General features: G+C 44.6%; 1 protein-coding gene across 1 annotated transcript; it reads left to right on the top strand.

Moving 5' to 3' along the window:
* The first annotated feature begins 1,044 nt into the window (after window positions 1-1,044).
* Window positions 1,045-5,147, top strand: LOC135642286 (UTP:RNA uridylyltransferase 1-like). Its single transcript, XM_065158301.1, has 6 exons — window positions 1,045-1,179; window positions 2,015-2,386; window positions 3,408-3,631; window positions 3,722-3,785; window positions 4,291-4,487; window positions 4,775-5,147. Exons 1-6 carry the CDS (start codon window positions 1,129-1,131, stop codon window positions 4,995-4,997), a joined length of 1,131 nt encoding a protein of 376 aa, XP_065014373.1. The 5' UTR covers window positions 1,045-1,128; the 3' UTR covers window positions 4,998-5,147.
* Window positions 5,148-14,294: the final 9,147 nt, after the last annotated feature.

Raw genomic sequence — 14,294 nt, 5'->3', positions numbered from 1 at the left:
TCGCACCGTCACCGCTCGTAGCCCGGGTGATGCACGGAGTTGAGGGTGGCGGCTCCGCCCCGCCTTCTACCGACGACAGCGGCGGCGCCCCGGGGGACGCCTTCCCCCGCCACCCTCGGCCCGAGCCGACGGCGCCGCCTGCGGTCTCATGCCCCCCGGAAGATCGCCCGCGCTGCTTCCATTTCCTCCCGCACACGCTCATCCGTCCCCACCCGCCTCCGCAGCCGGTGGAACCACAACCAACGCCACTGCCGGTCGCGCCGATGGTGGACATTCGCGTACCCACTTTTAGGGTGCCCATCCCCCGAGACTTGCCTCCCGGTCCTTGGGAGCCTCTGGAGGTCTCTCATCCTCTGGTATCCCATCCCCGTTGCTCTGTTGAATACGGTAGCCAGTTGGAGCATGTCGGCAATCAAATTGCCCCTCGGGGAAGTAATTCTCGAGGTAATCGGCGGCCGAAACATCAGAATGTGGTCTCCACCACTCAAAAGTACGACAATAGAAATTATTCATGTTCTTGGGGACATGGAGAGACGAGCGAGGCAAATGGCCGAGTGGGTTATGGGAACTGCGTGTCTGGCGCTAATGCGAAGGTCGATCCTAGATTTGGTGATCGAAGGAATGCCTGCGGTGATCCTGCACAATATAACCGCTCGCAAATGGGGTATCAATACGAGAAGAAGCGCATGAATCTGGGGGGTCACCGGCATTCCATTTCCTGGAAGCCAAAGGTAATTGAACAGAGCAGACCGCAGGGCTCGGCGCAGAAGCAAAAGGTTAAGGTAGAATGGGTTGCTGTGACTAGGATGAAAGACGAGAATCATAAGTTGGAAATGGGAAATAATAGTCAGCAAGAAGTAAAAGATGGTGACGTGCTGCAAATTCAAACTTGTAATCACCTCGATCGGAGCAAATGTGAGCTAGAGGGCAATAATCTTCCAATTGAGGAATCATATGTGGAAGATCATCTTAGTTGTTTACTGCCTGAGGCTTTTGAAGATTGGAATTCATCTGGAGTGGAATCTGAAGGGCACAAAGAAACTGAAGACTTGTCATCTCAAGGAGGTGCTAGTCAAGATGATGCCTTACCTGTGGAACAATCTGATTCTCTGATGCTTAAAGGCGACCATGATAAAAAAAAAAAAAGTGAAGAGACATTTCCCAACTCCACTGGTTGAGGTATATCATGAGTTTTTAATTACAAATATTATATGGAAGTGTTATCCGTTCTTCTGTGGATATTCACATGCACTTTGGCTGTCTCTTCTCTGATCTGAACAATGTGTGTGACTTAGCATCACAGACATATTGGTCTGCTAGCTAATGGTTTTTAGGCATTTTTTGAAATATTGATGCTTGCTTGGCGTTTTGCCTCAAAATGGATATTTCTTCTGAGTACAATGCTTGTCTTTTCCATGTTGTCTGGGCTCTATCTACTCCATGTTGAATTTAAAAGTGTGATGAACAAGATTGATTACCCAAAGCATATAGGATTCATGATTTAAGTTTGCCTTCCAATAAGTTAAGCACAAACTTTAGAGGTATGACTTCTGGTTGTTATCTGAATTTGTGTGACATTTTCTGTTGTGCCTTATCGACTCTGGATTCACTCTTATGTTCAAGACACAATATCACTTTATGTTCAAGACACACCAATAGAAAAATCTGTCAATTTTTTTTGGGTACTTTTTGTTAATGATTATCTTCTCCTTTAGTTATGAATATAAAAAAAAAAAACTTTTTGAAGCTTTCTCCATCAGTTACTTTAAATCTAAAGTCAGGTGTTGCTTGCAATATCGAGAAGTTGAGCTTATTGATGGGTTTCTCCCAATTGGTTTTTGTATTTTTAAAGCTCTAAAAAAAATTTAACATTGTTTTTCTGGATTTGACCAGGGAAATGTCATTTACAATATGGTAATTGAGAAGGGAATACTGAGGTTGGCATACTTGTCTTAGAATTTATCTTTTATTAAGTTCTAAATTCCTTTTGCTTTATCTGTCATTATATCTGCAGCATGTTGGATCATATTCTCTTAGAGGACTGCAAGTATCAAGCCAGTACATGAGGAATAGTAGAAGACAGAGAGATTGTCGCCCTGACATAGAGACTTTGACACCTGGCTTCCTTTCAGTGTACAGGTCTTTGATACCAGCAGATGATGAAAAAGATAAACAAAATCAAATATTGAAATCACTAGAAAAATCAATCAACAAAGAGTGGCCCAATGCCAGGTTGCATCTCTATGGATCCTGTGCTAATTCTTTTGGGTTCTCAAACAGTGATATCGATATTTGCCTTGCAATTGATGATAACACTATCAGGAAGCATGATATGGTGTTAAAACTGGCAGATATTTTACGGTCAGAAAATTTTCAAGATGTAGAGGTATGTTTGAGTTCAACACATTTAACTTTGAAGCTCCACATATATATTAAGCATTCACAAATTCAACTTTTGATGTGTATATTTGTCTTTTTGTACACATACTAAGCTCTACATCATATTGTAATGTGAAATATTTGCATCATAATGCAGCTAGACATTGTTTCTTTCCTTTTACTTCATCCAGACGTAAGAAATTGCTTGTACTATGTATTAAAATTCAGATCTGTCCTGTACTATAATTTTCTTGTTGGAAGTCAAGATATGCATGATGATTATTGTTGTACTCCTCTTTTCCCCCAAGATTTTTCCAGAGCCAACCATTGACTGTGAAAACTTCATGTGCTTACTCAAACCCTGTTCACTAGAAATGTCTTGAACTGTTGCATGTCCAATTAGATGCATATACTACACCTTCAATATGTTCCTTATGAAAGAATATCTTTTCCCTTTTTGGGTCTAACCTTATGTGTTATCTTTAAAGATCAAGTCATTCGGCATGGAAATTTGGTCACATGAATCTTTTTGTCCCTGCCTCTTTGTGATTTATCCATCGTACTAGCTCTTAGATCTCCATCGTGATGCATTATATATATTGTATTTGTTTCACTTTTAAGAGTTTGATCAATTTAATTTTATGACCGAAATTCTTATGATTATTAAGTATTGCCATGGAATATTGATGATAACTCCTTGTGTACTCTTCCTGCAGCTTTAGATGAGCAGAGGCTAGATACATATTAAGAGATTGACAATTTGTTCAAATGGGGATTTTTTTTTCCTGTCCTGTGTCTTCTGTTTCTTTTCCCTGTTTGATGGTCACTTTCTTATTGTTATTATTATCTAGGGAGCTGACATTTGTTTTGTGATTCATCATGTTTAAACTGATAATTTAATTTCCTTTGAAATGGATGATAATTACGCTGGAAATATCCTTATTTTTATATGTTTTGATAAGAGTTTTATAGTTATGTTAAAATTATATTGTAACAATAATATTCTGATACAAGTTTGCTTGTTTCAGGCCATCACCAATGCTCAGGTTCCTATTGTAAAGATGAGAGATCCACAAACAGGGATCTCTTGTGATATATGTATCAACAATCTTTTAGTTGTCGCCAATACAAAACTTCTTAGAGATTATGCTCGGATAGATGATAGGTTGCACCAATTGGCCTTTATTGTGAAACACTGGGCAAGATTGAGGGAGGTGAACAAGACTTACGGAGGCACCCTGTCTAGTTATGCGTAAGTCATGCAATAAGTACCTTAAGCTTGTCTTGTTTTGGAACTTGCTCTGGAAAATGCATGAAGTTAATTGTTTGCATTGCTTTTTAGGTATGTGCTTATGTGCATTCATTTCTTACAGCTGTGCAAACCAGCCATTCTTCCTTGTTTACAGGTCTGTTATGTTTTTTTTCATGTCTTGTCAATTTTCTATAAGATGATGTGATCGGGAAATATCTCTTGGATGTTATCTTTGAACCATATTGACAATACCACTAGAAGTTCTTTGTCCCCACCATATTTCACACATATTGACAATTTTAAGAGAACATAAACTGCTATTGTAATTCTATGTTCCTCTCAGAAGTTCTTTCCAAGTGTGTTTTCAAACAGGTGTAATGATTTTTAGCCAAAGCTACAATTAAAATAATTGCACACCATTGTTCTGAGAATCTCAAACATCTTTCATGTTTTCCAGCTGATTACATTGCTAGAAGAGGAGTTACATTCAAAATTCTGGGATGATATGTGCAGGTCTATGACATACTTAGTCTCTTTATTTTGCAAGTATCTGGTGATTACAATGTATTTTAGAGTGTCTGTGCATGTGTTTGCAGTAAAGTAGACTTCTTGTTTGGGCTCAAATTGATATTATGGATGAATGCTTGTTTAAATGCCAGGAAATTGAAGCAACTTATGTGTTGACTGTGGAAGATACTGAATGTGCTTACTTTGATCAAGTTGAGAGACTCCAGGGTTTTGGTGCTCAAAATGAGGAAAGTATTGCACAATTAGTTTGGGGTTTCTTCCAATACTGGGCCTACTATCACAATTATAAAAGTGATGTGATATCCATACGCACGGCGACCATCATCAGGTATTTCATGTTTTATCTTTTTCTTAAAACAATTTATTTGACCATATTCTATAACTTAAAGTTCTATATAATAGCTTGTATATTGAAACTTCAAAAAAGTTTTCCTGCATGACACCTGAAACTGGAAAACTCTGTTTTACTTGTATACACAACATCACCTCAAATGAAGCTAAGAAATCAGCAAATTGTTGCAGAGAATTGCCTTAGGCTCAATTTTTGTTGTTTCTTGCAAAGGATTAAGCATTGTAAGTAATTTTTTGACTTACGCTTAAGTAATCTCCTGACAGCAAGCAAATGAAGGACTGGACTCGACCAGTTGGGAATGACTGTCATCTGTTATGCATCGAGGATCCTTTCGAGACCTACCATGATCTTGCTCATGTAGTTGACAGGCGCAGCGTTAAAATTATGAGGGAGGAATTTGAGATGGCTGCGCGGATACTACTGTATGATCCAAACCTCTGCTTGACTCTTTTTGAGCCGTATGAACCAAGTTTGAAGCAAAATTGACTATGCTTTGAACTGCCTCGGAAGAGATTTGACCTCTGGAATCTCTTTCCGTGTTTTCTCCCCTTGTGGTTGGGAGGAGCAATTTGATAAGCAGCATAAAACGTGCTTCCAATTTGATACAAAGGTAAATCATTACATTGAAAGTCTCAATTATGTTTACATTGATGCCAAACGACTCAACAACTTGATAGGATGAAACAAAATTCATGACAATCTTTTTAGATCATATATTATTTAAACTTGAGGTGGAGATATAATATGTCAGTCTTTAGCTATGATTTTGTAGAGGTTTAATTGGATTTCTAATGACCAATAGAAATAAACTCTATCTCGGAACCTCTTCACTCTAATTATCGATCTTAAATATCATCATTCAGTTATAATGTGATAATTGAAAATAGGAAGAGACCACAAGGGCTTAGTCTTCCAAATCTACAGATGCTTCACAATATAAGAGGTATTTAAATTTGTTTATAATATTGCCAAAAACCAGACGTTCTAATCAGTAACTACGATAATTTTAGATCTCAATCGTAATTGAGCATTTTTTACACAATATATTATTCTAACATTACTACTTCCATAGCTCTCTCTCTCTCTCTATATATATATATGTATATATATATGTATATATATATATATATATGTATATGTATATATATATGTATATATATATATATATATGTGTATATATATATATATGTGTGTATATATATATATATGTGTATATATATATATATGTATATATATATATGTATGTATATGTAAATATATACATATATATATATATATATGTATATATATATATATATATATATATATGTATATATATATATGTAAATATATGTATATATGTATATGTAAATATATATGTATATATGTATATGTAAATATATATGTATATATGTATATGTAAATATATATGTATATATGTATATGTAAATATATATGTATATATGTATATGTAAATATATATGTATATATGTATATATATATATATGTATATGTAAATATATATATATATGTATATATATATGTAAATATATATATACATATATATATATGATGAGGATAATAATGGCGACAAGACTCAGGCTGACGTCAGTTGCCCCAGATGACGCCTCACGCCTCGATCGACCCGACAACACCTGGTTAAACGGACCAGAATGTCGGCCGAGGCGCATTAACGTCCTACTCAGGCTCGGTCATTCACGCCACACCAACTCTAGTGTCGGACGCTACCAGGAGTACGAGCCACACCAACTTCGGGGGAACACCCCGCTACGACCTCAGAGTGTCATTGGCGGTTATTCAACGACCCGGGCTGGTCGCCACCCGAAGGAGCCCCAACCGACCCGTCGCCCGTGTCATCCGAGGCCTTTCAAGACCTCGCTCATCAAGTCCGAGCTCTGATGGGTATGGTGCAAACCATTATCTCGCTCGTTTCTCATCCGGCGCACCCGCTTGTGATCCAACCACTACGACAATAGGAGCCACCCATTCAAGCCCGCACACCACCTCGGGAGCTTCTCGCTTCGCCTCGGGTCCCATTGGCCCCACTCGGGGATCGAGTGACGGCGAACACGAGGGGCTACCCGGAACCCGATACATTATTTTCAGATCCTACCGACTCTCTTCGAGTCCAGTTGCGCTTCATCAGCCAGCGACTGGACGAGGTGCAAAAGGAGGTTCACAGGTCGAGGGGAGAGCTCGGGGAGGACGCACACCAGGGTTCTCCATTCACACCCGAGATACAGGATCAAACAGTCCCCCCGAACTTCCGGCTCCCCTCCCTGGACGCTTACGATGGCTCTACTGACCCAACGGACCATTTAGTTGCTTTTCGCGCCCAAATGGCGCTATACGTAACCTCTGATGCTTTGATGTGTAGAGCGTTTCCCACCACTCTGAGAGGGCCGGCCCACGCGTGGTATGGCGACTTGAAGACCGGAACGATCGCTTTGTTCGACCAGCTCGTCAAGGACTTCGAGCTCCACTTTGTGGCCTATGCGCGGCCGAAGCCTTCTGCGGCGCTTCTCCTCGGACTCAACCAGAGGGAGGAAGAGCCCCTCTCCCATTTTGTGAATCGCTTTACAACATAAATCCGGGAGTTACCGGACGCTCATCCCTCTTTGTTAGTGTAGGCGTTTATGATAGGCCTACGACCTTCCAGATTCTGCTGGTCCCTCATGGAGTGACCCCCCACTATAGTACCAGATATGCATTAGCAGGCTAACCAGTATATCGCGGCGGAGGCCTGGGTGGCCATGAGGAGAAGGAGCGACTTTTGGCAACGGGCTTCATAGAAGAAGTTAAGCACCCATGGTGGCTATCCGATGTAGTCCTCGTAAAAGGAATCTAGGCCCTACCTTAGTCTCTTCCGAGCGAAAGCTTAGTATCTACCTGACCGCCTCTCGGCTCGCGGTTAGCTCCAACCTAACCCCCTTCTGTATCTACACGGCTCAGCCGTAGACTACCCGAGTCCACCTCAGCATGGCCTGCCCACTTGAGCCGTGTCCCTCGGTCGTAGACTACCCGAGTCCACCTCAACGCGGCCTGCCCGCCTGAGCCGTGTCCCTCGGCCGTAGACTACTCGAGTCCACATCAGCGCGGCTTGCCCGCCTGAGCCGTGTCCCTCGGTCATAGACCACCTGAGTCCACCTCAACGTAGCCTGCCCGCCTGAGCCGTGTCCCTCGGTCGTAGACTACCCGAGTCCACCCCAGCGTAGCCTGCCCACTTGAGCCGTGTCCCTCGACCGTAGACTACTCGAGTCCACCTCAGCGCGGCTTGCTCGCCTGAGCCATGTCCCTCGGCCGTAGGCTACCCTAGTCCACCTTAGGGCGGCCTGCCTGCCTGAGCTGTGTCCCTCGACCGTAAACTACCCGAGTCCACCTCAACGCAGCCTGCCCGCAAGAGCCGTGTCCCTCAGCCGTAGACTACCCGAGTCCACCTCAGGGCGGCCTGCCCGCCTGAGACGTGTCCCTCGGCCATAGACCACCCGAGTCCACCTCAGCGTGGCCTGCCCGCTTGAGTAGTGTCCCTCGGTCGTAAACTACCCAAGTCCACCTTAGGGCGGCCTGCCCGCCTGAGCCGTGTCCCTCGGCCGTAACCTCAGGGCGGCCTGCCCGCCTGAGCCGTGTCCCTCGGCCGTAACCTCAGGGCGGCCTGCCCGCTTGAGCCGTGTCCCTCGGCCGTAAACTACCTGAGTCCACCTCAGCACGGCCTGCCCGCCTGAGCCGTGTCCCTCGGCCGTCGACTACCCGAGTCCACCTCAGGGCGGCTTGCTCGCTAGAGCCGTGTCCCTCGGTCGTAAACCACCCGAGTCCACCTCAGCGCAGCTTGCCCGCCTGAGCTGTGTCCCTCGGCCGTAAACTACCCGAGTCCACCTCAGCGCGGCTAGCCTGCCTGCGCCGTGCTCCTCGGCTACATGTTGCCCGAGACCACACCTGCGCGGTCAGCCCACTTGCGTCGTGCTCCTCGGCTCCATGTTTCCCGAGACCACACTTGCACGGTCAGCCCGCTTGTGTCGTGCTCCTCGACTCCATGCTCCCCGAGATCACACCTACGCGGCCAGCCCGCCTACGTCGTGCTCCTCGGCTCCATGCTCCCCGAGACCACACTTGCGAGGCTAGCTCTCCTGCATTGTGCTCCTCGGCTCCATGCTCCCCGAGACCACACCAGCACGGCCAATCTGCCTGCGTCGTGCTCCTCGGCTCCATGCTCCCCGAGACCACACCTACGCGGCCAGCCCGCCTGTGTCGTACTCCTCGGCTCCATGCTCCTTAAGCTCCATGCTCCTCGATGTTAGGATCAAGAGCACTAAGAGGGGGGGGGGGGGGGGGGGGGGGTGAATTAGTGCAGCGGAAATCTTTCAGCGATTAAAAACGAAAGCTGCGTTCGTTCGATGATTTCGATGTAAAAGCCGATTCTAAGATAACTTAAGATTAAGTGTAGTTTAAGTCTGCACGCAGTTTGCGTCTGAATGCAGTTTGCGTCTAAACTCAATTTACGTCTAAACTCAGTTTACATTTAAACACAATTTACGTCTAAACACTGTTTGCGCAGTTTACGTCTAAATGCAGTTTTACGTCTAAACACAATTTTACGTCTAAACGCAAGTTGCGTAGTTTACGTCTAAACGCAGTTTTATGTCTAAACGCAGTTTGCATCTAAACGCAGTTCTACGTCTAAACACAGTTTATGCAGTTTACGTCTAAACGCAGTTTTACGTCTAAACGCAGTTTGCGTCTAAACACAGTTTGCGTATAAGCGCAAAAGACAGTTTGCAGTTATAAACAGACTCAAGACGTAAATGTAAGCTACGATGTGAAGATCGTACGAAAACACCGTTTTACGTCTAAATGCAGATTCGGAAAGATTAGAACTTAGAAACTTGTTCGTAAAGGCGCAGAGAGCAGTAGCTATGTAGGAGGTTTGCAGTAATGATAAAATGCTCAAAATAAAAGCAAACCAGAGATTTAGAGTGGTTCGGTCAGTCTTGACCTACTCCACTTTTGGCTTCCTCCACCGATGAGGTTACCGTCGTCAACTAAAGGCCTTCCTTCAATAGGCGAAGGCCAACTGCCCTTTTACAGTTTCTTCTCCTTTTGATAGGCTCAGGAGACAACCCTTACAGATCCTTTCTCTCCTCTCTTTACAACTCAAGACTTGAAGAACAGAAAGAGGAGAACTTTTGGACTTTACACAAATTTTGAGCTCTTAGAATCACAGAAAAGATCAAGAATTCGGTGTGGATCTGTTTCTTTCTGTGCTGAATGGGTGGGGTATGTTAGGATCGAGAGCACTAAGAGGGGGGGGGGGGTGAATTAGTGCAGCGGAAATCTTGCAGCGATTAAAAACCAAAAGCTGCGTTCGTTCAAAAACTGTTATGATGCAAAAGCAAATTCTCAGTTTGTATCTAAGTGCAGTTTGCGTCTAAGCGCAGATTGCGTCTAAGCGCAGTTTTGCGTCTAAGCGCAGTTTACGTCTAAACTCAGATTTACGTCTAAACGCTGTTTTACATCTAAACGCAGATTTACGTCTAAACACAGATTTACGTCTAAACGCAGATTTACGTCTAAACGCAGTTTTACGTCTAAACACAGATTTACGTCTAAACTCAGATTTACGTCTTAAACTCAGATTTACGTCTAAACGCAGATTTACGTCTAAACGCAGTTTTACGTCTAGACGCAGATTTACGTCTAAACTCTGAAACTTGTTTGTATACTCGCAGAAGGCAGTATGCAGTTGGAATCAAGACGTAAACGTGAACTGAGATCTGATGATTGAGCGAGGAAAGCCGATTTACGTCTGAATGCAGTTTTACGTCTAAATGCTGAAACTCGTTCGTAAAATCGTAGAGGAAAGTTTGCAGTTATCAATAGGATCAAAATGTAAGTATAAACTGCAAAGAAGCTCGTTCGTAAAAGCACGGAAGACAGTTCTGCAGAATCAAACGTAAACGTAAACTGTAATGTATGAAAATACGAATTTACGTCTGAATGCAGATTCGGAAGAACAGCACTTAGAACTTGTTCGTGAAAGTGCAGAGAGCAGTAGTAATGAAGGAGGTTTGCAGTAATGATAAAGTGCTCGAAAATAAACGCAAACCAGAGATTTAGAGTGGTTCGGTCAGCCTTGACCTACTCCACTTTTGGCTTCCTCCACCGACGAGGTTGCCGACGTCAACTAGGGGCCTTCCTTCAATAGGCGAAGGCCAAACTGCCCTTTTACAATTTCTCTCATTTTGACAGGCTCAGGAGACAACCTTTACAGACCTTTCTCTCCTCACTTTACAACTGAAAACTTGAAGAACAGAAGGAGGAGACTTAAAGGCTTTACAACACTTTTGAGCTCTTAGAATCACAGAAAAGATCAAGATTTCGGTGTAGGTCTGTATCTTTTCAGTGCTGAATGGGTGGGGTATTTATAGGCCCCAACCCAATTCAAAATTCGAGCTCAAAACGATCAAATCGATCAAATCCCAGAATTCTGGGATCAGGCGGTTGCACCTCTTGACTGGAGAGGTGGCACCGCCTGGCAGAGCTCGAAGACTGAGCTCAGGCGATTGCTTCTCTCTGCCAGAGCTCGAAGACTGAGCTCGATGGTTGCATCACCTGGCAGAGCTCGAAGACTGAGCTTGGTGATTGCATCACCTGGCAGAGCTCGAAACTGAGCTCGGTGGTTGCATCACCTGGCAGAGCTCCAAGCTGAGCTCAGGCTGATGCACCTCTCTGCCAGAGCTCGAAGACTGAGCTCGGTGAATGCATCACTTGGCAGAGCTCGAGACTGAGCTCAGGCTGATGCACCTCTCTGCCAGAGCTCGAAGACTGAGCTCGGTGGTTGCATCGCCTGGCAGAGCTCGAAACTTGAGCTCTGGCGGTGCTACCTCTTGGCAGAGGAGGTTGCACCGCCCAGTCTAGCTCGAAGACTGAGCTCTGGGCGGTTGCACCTCTCGGCTGGGGTGGTTGCACCTCCCAGCCTCGCAGCCCTGGCGGTTGCACCTCCTGGCTGGGGCGGTTGCACCTCCCAACCCCACAGCCCAGGCGGTTGCACCTCCTGGCTGGGGCGGTTGCACCTCCTGGTGCAATCAGGGTCCGAATGGTTCACTCCATTCGGCCCACTTTGAATCTTTTCAGGGGCCCAATTGCCCCAAGATTAAGCTAATGGGATCACCTCCCATTTTCATGCTTAATCATCATGCTAACTACGATTAACTCTAAGACAACTTCTGCAGCTTTGCTCCGATGCGTCAATCGCTTCTTCCGGCGAGTTTCCGGCCAACTTCCGTCGATCAACCGATAACCCTCGGTGATCCTTCTGTGGACATCCGGCATACTCCTGGACTTGCGACGATCCACTTGGCGAGTTCCGACGAGCTTCGCTTGGCAAGCTTCTGGACTTCTCGGATCTGTTCACGCTGAACCTCCGACGACCGTCCGAACTTTCGTCGAACTCTCGAACTCCCAACGTGATCCTGATCTTGACTCCGGCGCAACACCTGCTGCTTGTCTTACTCTCATCGTAGTTAATCCTGCACAACAAAACAAAACTTCGATCGAGACAATTAATCCTAAGCAATTAACCAAGTTGTCCGACATGTCATTGGTCCCTCGACGCTTCGTCCGATTCTTCGGCGCATCGTCCTCTCCTGCAGCCTATTGCCCAATCAGCCAGTTGACTCCGCAACTCCGATATCCTTGGCACAATACCCGCTCTTCTTGGCCCGATGCCCGAGTTCACGGCCCGAAGCCTTCTGTCGATACGTCGACCGATCCACCGGCCCGACGTCCAATCTTCTGACATGTTCCTTCGGCACAACATGATTTTCCTGCTTTAATTGTCTCATCCTGATCGAAGCATCCTGCGTCACTCAAAACGCAGATTAAATCATAAACATATATCAAGTAGTTTCATCATCAAAATACGAGATTCAACAGGGTATTTATAGGCCCCAACCCAGTTCAAATTTGGAGCTCAAAACCATCAAATCCCGGAATTCCGGGATCAGGCGATTGCACCTCCTGACTGGAGAGGTTGCACCGCCTGGCAGAGCTCGGAGACTGAGCCCAGGCGGTTGCACCTCTATGTCAGGGGTGGTTGCATCGCCTGAGTCTAGCTCGAAGACTGAGCTCAGGCGGTGCCACCTCCTGGCCTAGGCGGTTGCACCTCCTAGTGCAATCAAGGTCCGAATGGTTAGCTCCATTCGGCCCAATTTCAATCTTTTCAGGGGCCCAATTGCCCCAAGATTAAGCTAATGGGATCACCTCCCATTTTCCAACTTAATCAACATGCTAACTACGATTAAATCTAAGACAATTTCTGTAGCTTTGCTCTGATGCGTCAATCGCTTCTTCCGGCGAGTTTCCGGCGAACTTCCGTCGATCATCCGATGAACCCTCGGTGATCCTCCTGCGGACTTCCGGCAAACTCCTGGACTTGCGACGATCCACTTGGCGAGTTCCGACGAGCTTCGCTTGGCAAGCTTCTGGACTTCTCGGATCTGTTCCCGCAGAACCTCCGACGACCGTCCGAACTTCCGTCGAACTCTCGAACTCCCAACGTGATCATGAACTTGACTCCGGCGCAACTCCTGCTGCTTGTCTAACTTTCATAGTAGTTAATCCTGCACATTTAAAACAAAACTTCGATCGAGACAATTAATCCTAAGCAATTAACCAAGTTGTCCGACATGTCATTGGTCCCTCGACGCTTCGTCAGATTCTTCGGTGCATCGTCCTCTCCTGCAGCCTATTACCCAATCGTCCAGTTGACTCTGCAACTCCGATATCCTTGGCACAATACTCGCTCTTCTTGGCCCGATGCCCGAGTCCACGGCCCGAAGCCTTCTATCGATACGTCGACCGATCCACCGACCCGACGTCCAATCTTCTGACATGTTCCTTCGGCACAACATGATTTTTCTGCTTTAATTATCTCATCCTGATCGAAGCATCCTGCGTCACTCAAGATGCAGATTAAATCATAAACATATATCAAGTAGTTTCATCATCAAAATACGAGATTCAACAATCTCCCCCTTTTTGATGATGACAACCACTTGATGACGGAGTTAAACTTAACTCCCGGAGTTTAAACAAACTCCCCCTATCAATATGCCATATTGATAGAACCTTGAATTCAAACTGAATTCAAGTCATTGCAATATTCATCATGAATACTTGCAACACGTCAACATGAACATATGCATAAACTTATGCATCACATGTCATGTCATCAACATACTTTCATCAACATACTTCTCCCCCTTTGTCATCAACAAAAAGGAGAAGTATCACAATCAATCGTTTGTGATATAGATTAAACTCATTGCATGAAAAACATAGTATCAAGTTTTATCATCATGCAATCTTGGAGCTAGAAGATTTAGCAAGTGTTACATCATGCTTAGAACATTCATGCTATCAAGTTTTAGATATGCAAGTTTTATAGCATATAAAATAGCACTTTTGGTAATGTTCAAGATAGCAAGTTCTACATCATGCAAGCTAGCAAATTAGAGATGTTCAAGAAGGCAACTCTTCCTTCTTGAAAATTTTGCTCACTTTGCTAGATGCGCAAGTTAGCATTTTTGCCTCTTGAGATAGGCAAGATAGCACATTTGCCTCTTGAGATAGGCAAGATAGCACATTTGCTTCGTTTGAGATAGCAACTTTTTTGCTTCTCTTTAGACCAACAAGCTAGCAATTTTTATGATATACAAGTTTCACAATATATAAGCTAGCAAAAATTTTGAAAGCAAATGCAAGATAGCTTTCTTGTGTAAGCTCATG

This window comes from Musa acuminata, chromosome BXJ3-7 (assembly GCF_036884655.1).
Source record: "Musa acuminata AAA Group cultivar baxijiao chromosome BXJ3-7, Cavendish_Baxijiao_AAA, whole genome shotgun sequence".
NCBI classification, from domain to species: domain Eukaryota; kingdom Viridiplantae; phylum Streptophyta; class Magnoliopsida; order Zingiberales; family Musaceae; genus Musa; species Musa acuminata.
The sequence above is the reverse complement of the archived record's forward strand: the minus strand, read 5'-3'. Positions and strand labels throughout refer to the sequence as shown.